The sequence below is a fragment of the Rutilus rutilus genome (assembly GCF_951802725.1).
Source record: "Rutilus rutilus genome assembly, chromosome: 24".
NCBI classification, from domain to species: domain Eukaryota; kingdom Metazoa; phylum Chordata; class Actinopteri; order Cypriniformes; family Leuciscidae; genus Rutilus; species Rutilus rutilus.
In genome coordinates this window covers 6741049-6759653 of record NC_140228.1, presented here as the reverse complement: position 1 = coordinate 6759653, position 18605 = coordinate 6741049, and the positions used below count along the sequence as shown (strand labels likewise).

General features: G+C 38.3%; 1 protein-coding gene across 4 annotated transcripts in view; it reads right to left on the bottom strand.

The window, feature by feature from the left end:
* Positions 1 to 18605, bottom strand: part of agap3 (ArfGAP with GTPase domain, ankyrin repeat and PH domain 3) — a 168129-nt gene that overhangs the window by 58673 nt on the left and 90851 nt on the right. For 2 of the 4 annotated variants that reach the window (XM_084399593.1, XM_084399592.1), the window contains exons 3-9: positions 17833 to 17920; positions 12483 to 12568; positions 10337 to 10478; positions 9828 to 9962; positions 6498 to 6625; positions 4896 to 5051; positions 407 to 490 (exon numbers count right to left, since the gene is read on the bottom strand). In XM_084399593.1, coding sequence (XP_084255719.1) covers positions 407 to 490; positions 4896 to 5051; positions 6498 to 6625; positions 9828 to 9962; positions 10337 to 10478; positions 12483 to 12568; positions 17833 to 17920 — 819 coding nt within the window. Of the gene's footprint in view, positions 1 to 406; positions 491 to 2553; positions 2752 to 3752; positions 3993 to 4895; positions 5052 to 6497; positions 6626 to 9827; positions 9963 to 10336; positions 10479 to 12482; positions 12569 to 17832; positions 17921 to 18605 lie in introns of those variants that run through there. The other 2 variants (XM_084399595.1, XM_084399594.1) reach the window with 2 other exon arrangements.

The following is an 18605-nucleotide window of genomic DNA, read 5'->3' as shown; positions in this document are numbered from 1 at the left end:
TAAGTTCATGGACATTCAAATACATCATGGCAAGAGCAGGCCAAAGGCTAAGTATAATTTTCCAATATGTTGCAACTGATTCACATTAGAGATTTTGGAGCTGAAAGTAAGTCATTGTTTGCCAGATTATTGTATATGTAATTGCATATCATATAAACTGCCAACAGGTTACTACAGATAGAACAAGAACATGTAGACTTAGTTAACATTGTGTTTTACTGACATCTGTTGGTCGGACAAAGAAACTGACTGAGACACAATCAAGTTCATTTCAGTTTCAAAGCCCTACACACATCCACATCATGCATACATAGTAAAACACTACTTAAGATATTGACATTTGAAAATCCTATCCTACAACAGTGTACTTACCTCATATAATGAGTGTATGAATAAGGTGACATACCTGTTTGATGGGTATGGCCCTTCCACTCCCTATACTGTCAGTTTTATTCTCAATGCTCTTTGTCTGATCACTGGCTTTCCGTGACTGCAAAGAAACAAGACAAGATGTCAGTGCAAAGAACACACTGGGAACATACATGGAGGTGGGGAGGGTGTGTGTGTGTGTGTGTGTTGTGTCTTAACTCTAGTGTGTGTGTGTGCAGGTGAAATGTGTCAGTGTGTTGTGGGGGACAACAAAAAATAGCAAGAAAAAGGCTCAAATAAACGCGCAAGCAGAACGGTGCAAACATACAGCAGCACATTGAACGTGCAGTATATATAGATACATATTTACACAGACCAGGACAGACACACAGAACAAAACGACAACGGAAAATATCAAGTTCGACCAATAACGAAACACAGGAAGTCAGAACTGAACCCCCTCAAGAGCTCTTTTGCAAATCTTTGGCGCCTCCCTGTGGCTTTACCAACCACAGATGCAACAGATTCAAACAATTCAAGAACAATAAATGCAGTTTTATATACAAAAGTGAGAGAAACAGCACAGGTTAGTAGGGGGGAAAGGGTTAAATTAATACGGTGCATCTTTTCGACGGCCTGCACCTGTCAAAACATTTGATAAACACTTCCAGGTCAGATGAGAAAATAAATTTAAAAAGATGCAGAATTAGGGTTAAATTCACAGAAACATTTCCAACAAAGCAAAATCATGGGGGGGGGAAAACGTTAGGGAATTAATTTAGACATTTCAGATCTGGATCGCAAGACGTCTCCGCTTCCAGGAAGTGGCTGGAAAATGGCATCAAGCAAAGAATTAAATGTTAAACAAGGAATTTTCTCACTCAAAATGAACCAAAAACATCCACAATGCACTCATACCCGACAGACAACATCATGGTCTCATACGAAACAAGATGAGGCGCTCATTCGCAAATGGAGAGAGGTATGGTTTCATCTACTCAAATAAACTAGGCTGATGTGTATTTTTCAACAGTTTATTTTCGTTTGGATATATACAGACACCATACAAATCAAGTCACAGGTTTACGTGGAAATAGTCAACAGGCAGAGCCACACATTGCAGTTCCCACAAGAGAGAGTTCGACTAAAGAGGCGCTGTTTCATATATCTCATATATTTATAGAATATACTTTCTATAGAATACCATTGGAAATCAAATTCAATACAAGATATACGGCAGTCTATAGTTGTCCATTATTGAATGATATAAAAAACGAAACAGTGTGCAACGCATGGAACAGTTCATCTTACCACATTGTCATGAAATAAACAAAATGAATAAGCAAACCAATTAAATAAAAGAACAAAATAATGGCTCTGGGTCACAAAGAGATACTACATTCATACAAGTCGGTGCATTTCCGTCACGCTTCTCTACGTTTATGAAGGCCTTCATATTGTTCAGACTTCACACCGAGCGAGCAAACCCGCGACCGGGCGTCGCCGCGACACCCGCATCAACTAAACAAGCAGCTTTATAAACGCATCACAGCCTCAGGGTGTCATGTGACATCATGTTAGTTTCACAGTTAGTTGGCGGTCAGCATATCGGTCGGCACGAACAATTAAGCTATGTCATCCGGAATCCGGATTCACATCTTTTCATCGGCGAGGGATCCGTCGCTATGCCGGCCGTGCAGCATCGGGACCTCGACTAGCGTCGCATTCGAGTGTGACGTGCTTTACAAAGCCGCAGTCTTGTTAATAAAGATGGACGGAGACGCGAGGCGCCGTCTGTGGCGCTCGGTGTGAAGTGTGACTAGCTAAACTAACCCATCAAGACACAGAACTCAAACAGGCAAAAAAAGAAAAAAAGAAAAGAGAACAAAACAAAGAATATCTTGGCAAATCTCCTAGTGTTTGGAATAACCGCAAAAGTTCTGTCCTTTTGAATTGCAAAGCATCCTTCTTTTTTCTTTTTCTTTTTTTTATTAAATTTTGGGGTGGTGTTGTCGATGGCTATAGTCCGAGATTGTTCAGTATACAGGATAAACATTTAGCAGTAAAATGACTGATTATGGTTCAGTTCAATGTGTTCAGGTAACGAAAGTTCGAAATCTGTCTTTTTCTGTCCAACCAATGTCCTTAAAACTCAACCATGGCTGCCAAGGGGCATGTGTCCAAGAAAGCCATGGTGATACCCACGATGCAATGCGGGCTATTAGGGGGGAATAAAGCAGCGCTTGTTTGCTCCTCCTCACGGAGGACCCCCTTCCCATAATGCATTGCGGTCGTACCACCACCAACCCAAGGGCTCATCTAATTGAGGAGAAGCTGGAAAGCCCTTTTAGTTGAAGATAGGTTGGAAACAGAAGAACAAATCTGGAAATATCGACAAAAACAGTTCAACACTTTGGTCACGGGGAGCGTGGACAGAGAGGTTGTAGAGTGAAAAAAAAGCAATGGATCGTAAAAAATGCTAAGACATCTACATTGGATATGATGGCAGATGTGGTATGATTATTGGCTTTTTACAGGGCAAATAGTGATGATGTGTCGAGAAATAATAAAATAAATCAAACCCCTTCCTGTGCTCTTGTAGAATGAAAAATAAACAGACGCCACATCAGACCAATGACGAAAAATGGTCGTTTTTAAGTATCATGGAAGCACTGTGCTTAGTTTCCTGTCCTCTGCTGACATCTAGTGGCAAAGACACACACTTATGAAATGATAATAATGAGGGAATGGTATGAATTATGAGGTGATAGGAAATATCACTAAATCGGCAAACTGTTCTTTTTATATTATTCAATAATATTTAGTCTTTGAATTTTTTTAATAATATTTTTAACAAAATATTACATTTATGGCTTTCTTTAAAATGTAAATATTAATTTTTTTATTGGAACATATGTTTCATTCTGTCTTACCTTAATTTATTGGCACTGATGTGTGTGTGTATATATATAATATATATATATATATATTATATATATAATTTAATTTCTTTCTTTTTTCTTAGTAGATGACCATCCAAATGTGGTTATATCTTATAGTATATACTGGTGGTAACAAATTTACTCTTTCACTATGATCAGAAAAGACTATGATTATAAGGCCACTCTTGACTTGGAACAATAAAATAACATCTAACATAAATTATATTTATTTGATTGAAAAAAAAAAAACTGCCGAAAATTCTGGTGATAGCTAGCAAAGACAAAACAAAGGCTTTCCTCACATTTCTCGCATGCTATTTTGGAACATTTTGCTAAAATTTGGCAAAAAAGATCCAATTGGCAATGAGATGACTGGTTAGAGATGTCGTCGAAAGGGTAAATTAGTGAACGGTCCAGATCTCCCAGCCGTCTTCTGAACGTTGTCGAGAGGCTGCGTGGCCCCTCCCTCTGGGTATGGCTCCTCCCACACTCCCTCCCCGCCCTCACCCTTGATCCCGCCCACACGGTAAGTCTGGTTCACGGGGCTCCTCAGAAGGTCATGAGTTGAAACTCCCGTTCGCTCTGCCACTCGGGCACCCAGACGGGGTAGGTGGCGTGCTTCGGCTCCGTCACGCGCACCGGCAGAGCGTCGTGTCTCGCGTGGATGGGGTTAGACACGACCTAGCAGGGAGGGAGGGAGAAACAGGACAGGGGAAGCTAGCAAAAGAGCCGGCACTGCTGCAGCCAATCACCTTGCAGGATCCTTTTGATTGGAGGAGAGTTTGGGGCGAATGGGGACAAATTTAATTGGTTATGGTGGGAGGGGGAGGGGGGAAGGGGGGGTTGATTGGTAGTGGATCTTGATAGGTTAGATTGGAGATGGTGGTGTTGCTAGTACAGTAGTACAGTGTGTGTGGCTCTGCCTCTCTCTGTCTGGCTCCAGCGGAAAGACACGCTAGGTGAATGTCTGTTAAAGAAGAGAAGGGGGCGGGGCTTGCTAGGGAATTTTGCTGATTGACACAGTGAAATTAGGGAAGGGCAAAGGGAAAACTATCAGTATCGGGGAGGGGAGGTATTCAAATCCAGAGTAGATAAAAAGCTAAATTCCCTTGGTGTACAGCTTTCAAAATTTACAGTGTATAAAGGACGAGGCAAATCAAAATGGCGGAAAGATTAGCGTAAATTGAAGTGTCTTGCCTTTTCCTAAACATCTCTCATGTTTTAATGCTTGCCTCCCCGCATTTACTGAAATATGTAGCTATAAAAAGCATGTGGTCATGCGCTTCTGTGGTAGCAGAGGCAGGAGGGATTCGGTTACACTTAGTTCTGTACCTCCCTCTTGTGGTCAGAGATGGCATTACTCTCTCTGGCTTTGCCCTCCACTGCCCTGGGCTTGAGGGGAAGGGGGTGATGAGAGGGTACCTAAGGGCAGATCCACTCACTGCAGACCTAGAAACAGCTTCTCTCTTGCTCACTGGCCGTCTGAAAGCAGCAGGGGCTGCTGGGAGATCTGCAGTCAGGGGAAGTCCAGCACTCTCAGTAGTGGGAGTGCGTGGTGCTCTGCATTAGCTGCCTCATACTTACTGTGAAGATATTGGAGCGTCGTTTGGACTGCTTGCGGATGGGCGTGGGAGTGTTGGAGGCGGCCACTGTCTCGATGCGCATCTCCCTCTGGCTTATGCTGGGGGTGGAGGGAACGGAGGAGGAGTAATCGCTGAACGCACCTCCTCCATTAGCAGCCTGAAACAAACAGAGAGGGAAATGGGGAGGGAGGGAGGGTAGATAGATAGATAGATAGATAGATAGATAGATAGATAGATAGATAGATAGATAGATAGATAGATAGATAGAAAGAGATGAATAGATGGATAGATGGTTAGAACAACAACGTTAGATAAACAGATATAATGACAGATAAAATGAAAGATTGAATGAACGACAGACAGAAAAACAGATATAACGATAGATAGATAGATATAGATACAGACAGACAGATAGATACAGATATGAAAAGAACAAGAGAGATAGATTGAACAGTATAATCAATATGATTTTCTGTGCACTGACATTCAACAAATTTTCATTTTAATTCATAAAGGCCTGTTCTTGCATCCTGATTCTCATATCTGCATTATGCATATATAAATACGCACTGCACTGTGCAGATGGTTGTGGGCAATATTAGTCCATTATGCAAAAAAAAAAAAAAAAAAAATCAATTTATGTAAAAATCAATTTATGTAACTGTGGGATTCTATTTCCGAGGTACTATGATTTGGGACAGACAAATTCTAATTTGACACACTAATAGTATGTATAGTATGCAAAATGAGACGCAGCCCAAGCCATACTATTTAGTCAAATAAAAAGCAGGCAAGCTTTTGTTATTTAAGACTGATCAGAGTTTGTGAGATTGTAGAGATCTGAACGTTTGACACAAATGTTGTAGGTTCGATCCCAAGAAGGCCAGCCCTGGTTTTATAGTAGCATAGCATTTACCTTAATATTTCTGAGACACTTTATTCTTTATAATAATGTACCATGGTAAACCTATTTCTGTATTAAATATCATAGCTACTATAATTACGGTTACAGTTGTAAAACTATAATAAATATTTCTGTCATTTTATTTAATTTCTTTTGTGATTACAGTTGTTTTTAAAGTCCGCGTGAACCGGAAGTTGCAAACGACTTTTCTCCAGTGCTGTGACGTATTTCCCAGTGAAAAGGAATATTGAACAGAGGGCAGGGTTTTACTCTAGCGCTCCTCCTCTCCATCTCTCGCTCATTACGGACTAACGGTTTGAGGGGAGTGGTTAAGCGTTTCTCAACCCAAGTTGTCAAGCATACGTCATCAGGGAAGGTCCTCCAATGCAGAGAGGAGGGGCATTTTCAGATTTTGATTAAAGATTACAAAGCCAAAAAAATGTTTTCTGTGTTTTAACTTGCACGGATTAATTGTTCACCACAAGACTAGTAATATGCGCTAACAAAGTAAAAAGGGTCCATTTTGATTTCAGTTGGACTTTTTTGAACTATTTTGATGAAAATATGGTATATAACCAATAACAACTAGCCTCCCAAATAACATCTAGCCAATTCTTTTCTCTGAGATTCACCTTTTTGCATGCTAGCTGGTTCAGGCCTGAGGCTGACCCCAGATCAGAACAGATGCCCCAGACTCACCTGATTAATGTGTACAGAGGGAATGGATGCGGCCGGGACAGACGAGTGGCTGGGAGAGTTGGGCAGAGATTTACACGGACCAATCGAAAGCTGCTGTTTTTTCCTCAGCGCCACCACTTTCTGAGCAACTGCAATCACATATCATAAACATTTCAACTTAGAAATCTATCTAAAATATCTAACATATACATGTATGTGTAAATCACAAACAAATATTTCGCACGTCCTACAGATCGTAGGTTCGGTTTTAATGCTGGTAGAGACATTTTTAAAATGAAAATGAATAACATAAAACAAGATTTTTGAAAACTTTTGGCTTTAGTACTTTTAATCAGCAAGGATGCATTAAATAGATTAAAAGAAACAGTAAAGACATTTACGATGACACAAAATATTTTTATTTTAAATAAATGCTGTTCTGTTGAAATTTCTAAGAATCCTGAAAAAAGTATCACGTTTCCACAAAAATATGAAGCAGTGCAACTTTTTTCAACATTGATAATAATCAGAAATGTCATATTAGAATGATTTCTGAAGGATCATGTGACACTGAAGACTGGAGTAATGATGCTGAAAATTCAGCTTTGATCACAGGAAAAAAATATACAATACATTCAAATAGAAAACAGCTATTTTAAATTGTAATAATATTTCATAATATTTCGAAATCTTTTGATCAAATAAATGTAGCCTTGGTGAGCAGAAGAGACTTCCTTCAAACAAACACTTTTGAAAGGTAGTTAAAGTATGCAAGTATTTGTCCAAAATGTGTATGTATGATATTTGTATGGTATGATATGAGTATCATGTACGATATTTACATTACACAGGGAGATTTTCATAACTTATGCGTGTACAATTTTTCAGTTGTAATTCGATTGTAATGACGCACACAATGTCTCTTCCACAGCAGTGAAGTGTTTTCGTGCAGATTAACTGCATAAATCCAGGAACTCTGGAGACCGACAGTACAGTGTGCCTACGGTCATTGAACAAGTGACTCAACAATATACACTTCTACTCCTCACGAAAACAAAGAGAGACAGGAAGGAAGAAAGAAAGATGACTTCAATACTACAGACAAACGAGAGCTGTATAGAGGAAGACCAAGCGAAAGAAGCCGGCAAAGACGAGATGATGTTTATCAGAAAAGTCGAACGGATCACAGTCTCCAGACAACAAACGCATCTCTGTCTTTTAATTATTTCAAATGCAGCCCGAGGAGGCAATTACACGCAGAAGAAAACAGCAACCGTCAACACACCGGCAATAAACGCAGGGCCGAGAGAAATCCATCCTGACAACGATGATATTGGAGAGCGCGGAGGAAACTGAGACGCTGCGGAGCAATAAAGCTGCTGGAATTATCGCGCGGGAGGAACTCTCATACGGATATATGGAGCGGCTACACCAGATTACCGTGCGGCGGCTTGATAAATACTTATGTAATGTGTATCTGGTATAGGTGTTGTGAAACCACTCTACCTCGAGCAGGCGGCTAGAGGGACACAAAAGAGATGTGTGGGCAGATTTCTGTTGCTTACTCAGCAATACATTCATGCCACATGACGACAGTGGGCGGAAGAGAGAGAGCGCTATCAGTGAACTCAGAGTACCGCTGATATTCCAACCGGTTTTTAGGATTGTTCGCAAATGCACTAAACGCTACCGACGTGAAAACAACCGGAAAACACAGTTCTTTGTTAGATGAGAAGATAAAAGCAGGACACTGGACGATAATGCATTCAGAATGTCTCACAACAACACTTGCTGTGTGTGTTATATAATACAATAAGCAAATAATGTCATAATAAATACCAATTCATGGTCATACCTTTAAAGATGAATGCATTATGATCAACACCAGACTTATAGAGACTGATCAGTATTGTTGTTTTATGATGATACGATGATATTTACAATTACATTTAGTCATTTAGCAGACGCTTTTATTTTTTTATTTTTTATTTTTATTTTTTTATGAAGTTAAGTGCTCACGGAAGAGATGGGTTTTCAGCTGTTTTTTTTAATGTTGTCAGGGATTCTGCATTCCGGATGAGGGTGGGGAGAGTGTTCCACCAGCATGGAACTGTGAATGAGAATGTTCTGGAAAGTGATTTTGTGGCTTTCTGTGATGAACCACGAGACGTCGCTCGTTGATCGATCGTAGGCGTCTGGTAGGGATGTAGGCTCGTAGGATTGAGTGAAAGTAGGAGGGAGCTGAGCCTGTGATAGATCTGTAAGCAAGCGTCAATGCCTTGAACTTGATGCGAGCAGCGAGAGGTAGCCAGTGCAGAGAGATTAAAGGGATAGTTCACCCAAAAATGAAAATTCTGTCAGTAATTACTCACCCTCATGTTGTTCCAACCATGTAAGTCTTTCGTTCATCTTCGGAACACAAATTAAGATATTTTTTATGAAATCTGACAGAATTTTGACTCCTCCATAGGCTTCCAGTGTGACCGAAACTCACCGGCCCAGAATAGTTATTAAAACATCGTTAAAATAGTCCAAGTAACTACAGTGGCACTACATTAAGGTTATCATGCGACGAGAATACTTTTTGTGCGCAAAAACAAACAAAAATAACGACTTTATTCCACTTTTCATTTCCTTCTCTCTGGGCCTCGTAGTGTTTTTGCGCTGCGCGTCTGTGTTGCACGTCATCACGCAACACACACATGACCGGCGTCGGCCAATAGTGAGCCTACGTGGTGACGTGTAACACAGACGCGCTGCGCAAAAACACTACGCGAACCAACTAGAGGTCGAGAGAGAAGGAAATGAATAGTGGAATAAAGTCGTTATTTTTGTTTGTTTTTGCGCACAAAAAGTATTCTCGTCGCTTGATATACTTAAGATTGAGCCACTGGAGTCACTTGGACTATATTAACGATCTCTTTAATAACTTTTCTGGGCCAGCAAGTTTCGGTCACACTGGAAGCCTATGGAGGAGTGAAACATGGCTCAGATTTCATCAAAAATATCTTAATTTGTGTTCCGAAGATGAACGAAGGTCTTACGCGGTTGGAACAACATGAGGGTGAGTAATTACTGACAGAATTTTAATTTTTGGGTGAACTAACCCTTTAACAGAGGAGTGACGTGGGCCCTCTTGGGCAATCACATATAATGATTGTTTTAACTGCTTTTCAATTATTGCTTTATTTCGGCTTTTTGACATCATGAAAAATAACTACTAGACTCCAGTTCAACACTGGTCCTGGGAATATTACCTGCGAACCAGGATGATAAACTCACACCTGAGGATCAAATCATAACACTGCATAAACACTGAAAGTGTGTTCAGAGACACATCAGGCATCTCACCATCTTGAAAGACTCTCTCCACGTTAAGACCATAAGTGGAGCAAGTTTCGTAATACGTGGAGCGTTTCAGGTCGTTGGACAGTTTCCGAGCTCGGGCGTCATCTATCACTCTGGGGTTGGCAGCGCTGATGGCATCTAAAAGACATATGATGTCATTAAGTGAAGACGCAGCATACAGTATTCATTTTAGTGTGTACTATTCTTTTAAACTAACTCTTCAGCAAACATAATGACGGTACAGCATCGCAACGCTCATCATTGTTAATTACGTGTCTCATCAAAATCCAATTTACATACAAGTAATGGGCAAATGCGTAAAAAAAAGAAGAAGAGTATTTTACTGCAGATGAGACTTCCTAGCCTGCTGCTTTGTTAAAACAAGACAAATGTACCATTTCGTCATCTTCAAGACTATGACTAAGTGCGAGACTTTAATGGCAGATCTAATAAAAACAAGTGCACATCAAATTTTGTGTATCCTGTAGAAGAATGACGGTGTCGTGACTCACCCTGCGTCCCCACCAGAACCATGGGAACCTCTGCCGCGTTCCTGTAGCTGGAAAGACGCAGGAAGTAGTTATAAACCGTCTGGAAGCTGATCTCATCCTCCAAGCTGAAGACGAACACCACCGCGTCCACCCAGGCAGCAAACTGAAAACAAGCAAACAAAATAATATCCATCTTTAATCATTTAATTTGGCTAAAAGCTTTTGCGATATATAAAAACATAGTACCGATCAAAAGTTTTTGAATGATTTTGAAATAAGTCTCGTATGCTCATCAAGCCTGCATTTATTTGATCAAAAATACAGACATTTTTTTTTAAATTTGTGAAATATTATTACAATTTAAAATAATGATTTTCTATTTTAATATACTTTAAAATATAATTAATTTCTGTGATCAAAACTGAATTTTCAGCATCATTACTCCAGTCTTCAGTGTCACATGATCCTTCAGAAATCATTTTAATATGCTGATTTTAAACAGTTGTGCTGCTTAATATATTTTTGGAACCTGTGATACAAATGATTTATATTTATATTCATCAGTGAATCCTGAATAAAGTATGTACCAATTCTGGTACCAATTTATAATACAAATCAATTCTGTACCCCCAACTGTAGTGTATTATTGTAATGTTTGAAGTGGTATTGTGAATAAACTCAAACTCAATCATTATAGCTATTGAGCGGATTGACCATTTGTATATGCTAGTTATATTTTGCAGTGCAGGAAGAAACATTTCAGTAACTTTAAGCAATTTCGGTTGTTTACTGAAGCCTACGTGCATGTCATTCCTCTTTTTGTTTTCCATTACCTGCAGGAGAATAATTCTAATCATGGATCAATTTCGTGACCAGTAACTCGAATTATTCCAGAGCCCTGAGACACACTCACTGACGTCTGCTTGAAATTTGAAGGGCCGTATTACAAATTCTTGTGGTAATTTGCATTCTAATCAATTACGCATTACCATAAAACCAGCTAAACGGAACACAGACTAACAGAGAATAATTATCACCGCTATTCCACTAGGAGCTACACTGGCAGAAAAAGTTTCACTCGAAATCCCCGTTCCCACAACACAGGAAGCGAGTACTCATCGCCGCTCGCCATGAGAACCATCAGACTATAATTACACTGAGCCGCAGTAAAAATGTGAAAATAGGGCCACCATGAAATGGGTCCCACGAGGCAAATACAGCCGTTCGAAATGACACAGCCCCACATCCCGCTCTCTGCTGTGGGAATGGGGACTGGGTGACACATTTGTGGAATATTTTAACAGCTATTTGGACAGATTTCTGCTTTTCTCAACTTGTGAAAAATCTCACTTTCTCAGATATCATCAATTATTGTAGCGCCGCGTCAGCATGCAGCCCAGGAGCTGCAAATTGAACAAGATAATTAAGGTGTTTGGGGTATTACTAGTACTTTACAAGGAAATATGTAAACAGTTTTTATCCACACAAACTACAATTAGATGTCCGTACATGACCAGAAAACGTCCTTAAAGGAACAGTTCATCCAAAATGTTCACGCTACTCTTTTCCATACAGTAAAAGCAAAGTTTTTATGTTCATTTCCCCTATTTTTATATTTAGTTTACCTTTGCCGCCATCTAACGCTCAAAATTTAATCCACCATGATATGAACAATTATAGTATTTTAATATTAAAATTGGACCTTCTCTAGATACAAATCATAATGACAACATTTATGGTGCTTTTTGGACTTCAATAGCCACATTACAGTATATCATTTGTTCTATGAACAGTTTTTTATGCAATTGAGCAGAATGAACATTCATTAAAAAAAAAAAAATTCATAAATAAAGGAACAATTGGACGTGTTATTGTTAACTAAAATCAAAGCTATTAAAATCATTTTAGTTAATTGAAATAAAGCTGAAATAATAACTAAATATTAGATTAAAAACTTTAAAAACTTAAAATTAGGTATATTTGTAAGCTAAAATTAGAAATGTGACCTTGGCAACTAAATTAAATGGGTTTGAGTTGAAGAACTAATACTAAAACTAAATTAAAATGAAAACTGAACATATAAATCCAAAAGCTAATCCAAAATATTATAATTGTATGTAAACAATGCTAAAATTGCACCGCTTTCACAGTTTAGCTTGTGGCTTACCTGCAGTTCTGGGGGGCCGCCTTCATCCCTGATCAGCAAGAGATAACTTTGTCCATCCACCACGATCTCCTTTTTAAACCTCCCTCCTGCAAAAACACAGAATAACATTAATTACACTGTTTCCATATAACACGGTCCTCTGTGAAGCTCATTTATCAACAGGAGGTGTGCTGTTGACGTCGACGGCATCAAGATTAAGGGACTGAAGATACACCCCTGAGGAACACCCTCCAGTCCCGTCAATCTGAACAGAGAGACATTTTCAATTTTCAATTTACGTATACCTTCTGGCAGTGTTGTGAAGTGTTGGACAAGGGATGGAGAAAGAGCGGATGAGTTAGTGAGCGTGCAAATGAGTGTTTGGGATGGATGTATGTGTGTGCATGTCTAAACATGACTAACGATTACAGCCACCAGAGGGCCGCCCATCGCTCCTGCTTCATTATACAGCACACAGAAACATGGGAATCTCTGTTAACAACGAGTAGAGCAACTGATTGAAAAGAAATATCAGCCAACAAATGAAATTAGGCAAGCCTTATCCGAAGATCTGAGTGATTTCGACACCAGCAGTGAAATGAGAGTCTGAGACTCAGATTTTTCACCCTTCATTTATTCTCTCCTCTACAGAAGTTGTTTTCCTCACAGCCGCAGGTGCTGAAAGCTGAGGGAACTTTGATGCTACTGAGATCCCCCTAAATTACATAGCATTTTTTTTTTTTGGAAAGTTTGTGGAGCCGACTGAATCGTGCCTTATGGTCATCTTCTAGGGGGACAAAAGAGGAAGGGTGATTTCTTCAATGATTATGATTGAACTGCTAGGAGATTTCAATAAGCAGCCGCTGAATGGTACAGAAATGTACCAGTGCTAGTTAAGAGAGTGAAAATATTAAAAAACTATAGTAAATATATAATATAAAATATATTTTAAATATCTAAATTATAAAATGAAAACATTAAACATTAAACAAAAAATTAACATCATATATAATATTGAAATAATAAATGAATATAATAGAAATCATAATTATATTTACATAAATTAATTATGAACAAATTATTTGACATAATAAATATACTAAATAACAATATAAATAATAATAATAAATAAATGTAAACACTATTTTATAAAGAATATCAAATATATCCATTTAAATAATAAATTAATATAATAAATGAATACAAATTTTTTTAAAATACTAATTAGTATATACAGCCTGATAAATAAACGAAGCAATTACAGCGACAAACTATTCGACATAAACATACGAAATAATAAAATATTTTATAATAATAAATAAATGAAAACACAATTTTCAATGAAAAACACATTATATATAGGCTATATATATATATATATATATATATAAAACAGACATTTAATCAGTTAATCATATAATTTTATATATATTAAATACACAAACATTTAAAATAAAAATTCTCAATTATACAATTATTATTAAAGCAAGAAACAACAAAAGAGATTAAACTAGGGGGCTATATTGTACATAATGCAATGAAATGAACAATGCAATGAACTTGACTTTCCATTTACAGCCTGATGAATAAACAGGAAGTGACAATTCTAACACTTGTTTTTGATCCATTATTTCATCTTACAGCTGGACAGCCTTCACAAGCAACGTGACGAGAACATGTGACAAAAATCTAGCACAATGCACACCATTTCACTATAAAAAGTAGGCAGTATTCAGTTCATTCAGTGCATGACTTCACTCTGACAATCTATCGCAGGCTTACTTTACCTCTGCTTCCTTCTGGGAAATGCATGATGGAGCTTTGTCACTTCTGAGAACTAAATATAATGACTGAATGCTTGTTCCACAGTGTATGACTGAAACCCGCTAAAGTTCGTGCCACATGGCCAATCATTACTTTCAAGTTCAGTGACCCCTTGGCTAAATTGGCATTAAGAGGTACAGCGAGGGCACAGAAGTACAGCCCGGCGGAGCGGTGAGGGACGGCAATAACAGCAGAACCAAACACAACATGACACTACGTCGAGATTCCAACAGTGACCTCACATCGACTGAGAGATATCATCCATAGATCCATTAAGCCAAGAACACTCCACTTAATTAGTTCATCTGTGTCCTGAGAGTCTGTCCTAGCTATTTTTATTCCATAAATGCTTCCCTTGAGCCTAAAAGCAAAAAGGTACAGCATAATTTTCCTTCTTAAAGGAGAACAAAATGTTCATGCTGGTCAATATTAATCCACCAGATGAAATTGCAAGCATAATAAATATGCAGAAATAATTATTTACATCTACTGGAGGAAAATGCAAGTCATTCTTGCATGCAAAACAGATCTGAAAAATCACAGTCACTTAGAAAAGACTCGAGGAATCAATTCGTTTGCTCAAATCTACAACCCTAAAAAATGAGTAGCAATGCTTAAATTAAGAAGCGCCACTAAAAAATGTAATTGAAAGTAGTTCAGTTTTTCCAGCACATTCACTGAAGATTTTGAAGTTGTTGAAAAGAAAAGGGCACGCCTGAACACGTCATCATATGACAGAACAAAAATCCCTGCAGCAAAGTTTCCTGCTCATTCAGACTTTGGCAGAAAGCCGTATAAACATCTAAATAGATGGTTTCTCATTGTAGTTTTGTCTTTAGCCTGACACAGCTTTTGGGGCGACGCTGAAACTCCAGTCTTCAGGAATCTGTCGTTATAATTTGGATTTCAGAGGGGCAGCTGGTGCCATGAGGGCATACACATTTAATCCCTCCCCGTCACTCAAAAGTAAACGCTGAGGATTGATGACACGCTCTGGTGGCCTGACCCTCTGTTGCCATGGCAACACCTGAGCAACCACAGAGGCGGAGCATCGGCTTGGAAACTCACAGCTTCGTCTGTGCAGGAGCGAATGGCAGATGACAAATTAAGATTAAAAAGAAATTAGGGACATTTTCAATCAAGCGTCGCTTAATAAAGCCGAGAGCGTCTGCAAACGATTCATGCAGTATGAAATTAAATCACGCAACTGCTCTTCTGACAAATATTTGTGCAAGTGTAAAACAACAATACAAATGTCAGACAACGCAGGAAAGCTTCGCTTACATAATCTTTGGACAAACTGTGGCTTTTTTGGACATTGTCTGAAGTAAAATCATGGTATTCTTTGAGGTAGCTCCACTGAAATACTATTTTATATAGTGATCATTTAGTCCCTTTATGAAAAATGTACCATGGTAAAGTAGTGGTATCAGGTGGTAAATACCAAGGTGCTTTGATACTGGTATATGACGCAAAACACAAGGTAGTACCATGTGTTTTGGTATGTTTATATACACTAAACGTTCAAAAGTTTGGTCAGTTTGTTCTTTTTTTTTCAAGAAATTAATACTTTTATTCAGTAAGGATGCATTAAATAGATAAAAAATGACAGCTTTGATCACAGGAATAAATTACATTTTAGGATATATATAAACATATTTTAAATTGTAATAATATTTCACAATATTGCTGTTTTTACTGTATTTTTGATCCAATAAATGCAGCCTTGGTGAATTCTATCAACCCCAAACCTTTGAACAGTAGTGCATCTTTTATAAAAAACATTGTTTTACCACTGGATGCCATCACAAACTTTTTTCTAAGGGCAGTCAGAGAACAAGGCTTTATTACAGAACATGACAGATGTTCATTTTAATAAATCAATATGAACAATAATTTTAACTCCTGCCAGAGCTTCTGTTCTGCCTTGATGCGAGTTATATATCAGAGAAAGACTGATATTCGGTTTCTATTATAGAACAACAAATATGTATTAGTTTAAGTTAACTACTCAGGTGTGTGTTAACACCAATCTCACAATCCCACACCGACTCATTGATTTTCATTTTTCTCACTGCATTAGACATGAGCATTATTCCACATTAACGCCACAGTCTGGTCAGAGAGACGCAGAGAATTTGACTGAATGAGACGGAAATGTGAAAGCTGCATTCGAAACAAGTCCCAACAGGCTCCTGAGTGTCTTTTTTTTTACAAGTGGAAAACAATGTGCATACAGGCTTCCAACAAAACCCACTGGGCCAGAATACTGAACGTTAAGCCTGTTTTGAGGCATGTTCCGGGTTCAACTCTTAAGTAAAAACTTAATTTGCAGTAATGCACTTGCAATGTGCTGCTAGTATTTTGGCTAAAGCGCTTAATTCTTAAATAGAAAAATCTGTGTTATAGGAGTCTTAAAGTTATCTAAATCATCCTTTTAGCAGCGGAACTATTGTTTATGCAGTACAGATGGAATTCCTGCAAAATTTATTTACATAAACAGTGTTTTTCAATAGTTACATTGCAAATTTTTAGCTTTTAGTATACCTTTAATGAGTTTTTTATCAATATGGAATATGCCATTTTTTTTAATGAATGATACTCTAAATAAGAAAGTAAAACACCAGTAGGTGGCAGCAAATGTCTTAAGTCATTCATTCATTCATTCGTTTCGTCGAACGGCTGATTCATTCAGGAATTAAATAAATGGCTCTCTTTATGAATGGGTCATTGAATCATTGGTTCACCCGATTCATTTGTTCAGACTCTCTGCTCTGGCTTTACAGGTATTATTTAAAATTTTGCTAAAAAATTGAGCAAAAACAGGCAATATTGTGTCTAAAATATGACACAATATTAACTTCTTATTTATTGAACTGTTGTATAAAATCAATATCACATTTGCACTCGTGGGACAAAAACAGCACTCGTGTGATATTGCTTAAAGCAATAGTTCACAAAAAAATGAAAAAGAAGATATTTTGAAGAATGTCGGTAACCAAACAGTTAATGGACCCCATTGACTTCCATTCAGGAGTTAGTGAATACAGTTTAAAATATTCCTTTGTGTTCAGCAGAAGAAAGAAATTCATCTAGGTTTGACACAACTTGAGGGTGAGTTGACAGAATTTTCATTTTTAAGTAAACTATTCCTTTAACTATATCATGAGACGAAAAACTCCTAGAGGAGCATTTTTTGCCCTGATATCTTGAATTTTGGGGGCATTCTAACTGTATTCTATAGACTACATCACATGTTCGTCTTCAATCAACTGTTTGAAATGTAAGATGACCTACGTAGGTCTTGGGCATAACGCGTTAATAATTTGAACGCATTATTTTCCCCCATAAGTCATTAATTCAATGAATTATTTTAAATCGACAGCCCTAGTTCTTATAAAAATGAGTAAACAAATGCAGCCCACAGATGACCATATGAGACGAAACAAATTCATGGCCAGAAAAGTCTGCTCCGCGGCAGGAGGTCTTGTTGGATGGCTGGCCCTGACAAACACACAGTATTCGGTCCTCCCCGCTGCTCACTCACCCTCAGGCGACTCCTCCTGGACATATGTTCCTGTCAGATACCGGTGAACTAATGCTGACTTCCCACTGGACAGGTTTCCCACGATGCCCTGCATGGAGAAAAACAGACACGCATATGACGACAGTGTTTGGGTGCATAATGCAGAGACAAAACAGAATAGCAAACAAATAAATCGGCTGGAAGATAATCAGTGAGATATATTTCAGGATATTAAATAACTAATAAAACTCGCTGTAAGTCATTTTTTTCATATGAAGGTATCACTGATGAACTGTACTTCTGAGAATGAAAGACACCATCCCCTTCGTTCATGAGGCCTAAAAGACAATAATCAGTTCCAATAACTATTCACTACCAACAGATGGAGAACATCCGTTCTGCATCCAGGACTTCCCTCAAACGAGTCGAGATTCCTTCTGTCATCAAAAAACCCTCAACCATGGAGAAAGCAACTTTCAGGAGTTTCCTCGCACTTGACGCAACTGTTCCGCCTGTCAGTCCACGGGAGGACGGATGTTCCTGCACCAATGGATAATAATTCCCTACCAGCTGGAGATGGACAGCTTTACAAACACGAGGACAGATACACCTGTCTTTCTCCTCAAACACTGGAGATGAAGAACTTCCTAAAACAAATATTGAAATTAATTGACGAAGTGAGCGCTGATAAAGAGAGCGTATACTGATAACAAAGCCTGCATGGAATCTACTGAATGTATATGTAATGAGTGATTATAATCAAGGTATTAATCAATATTTTTCCTTCTAAATAT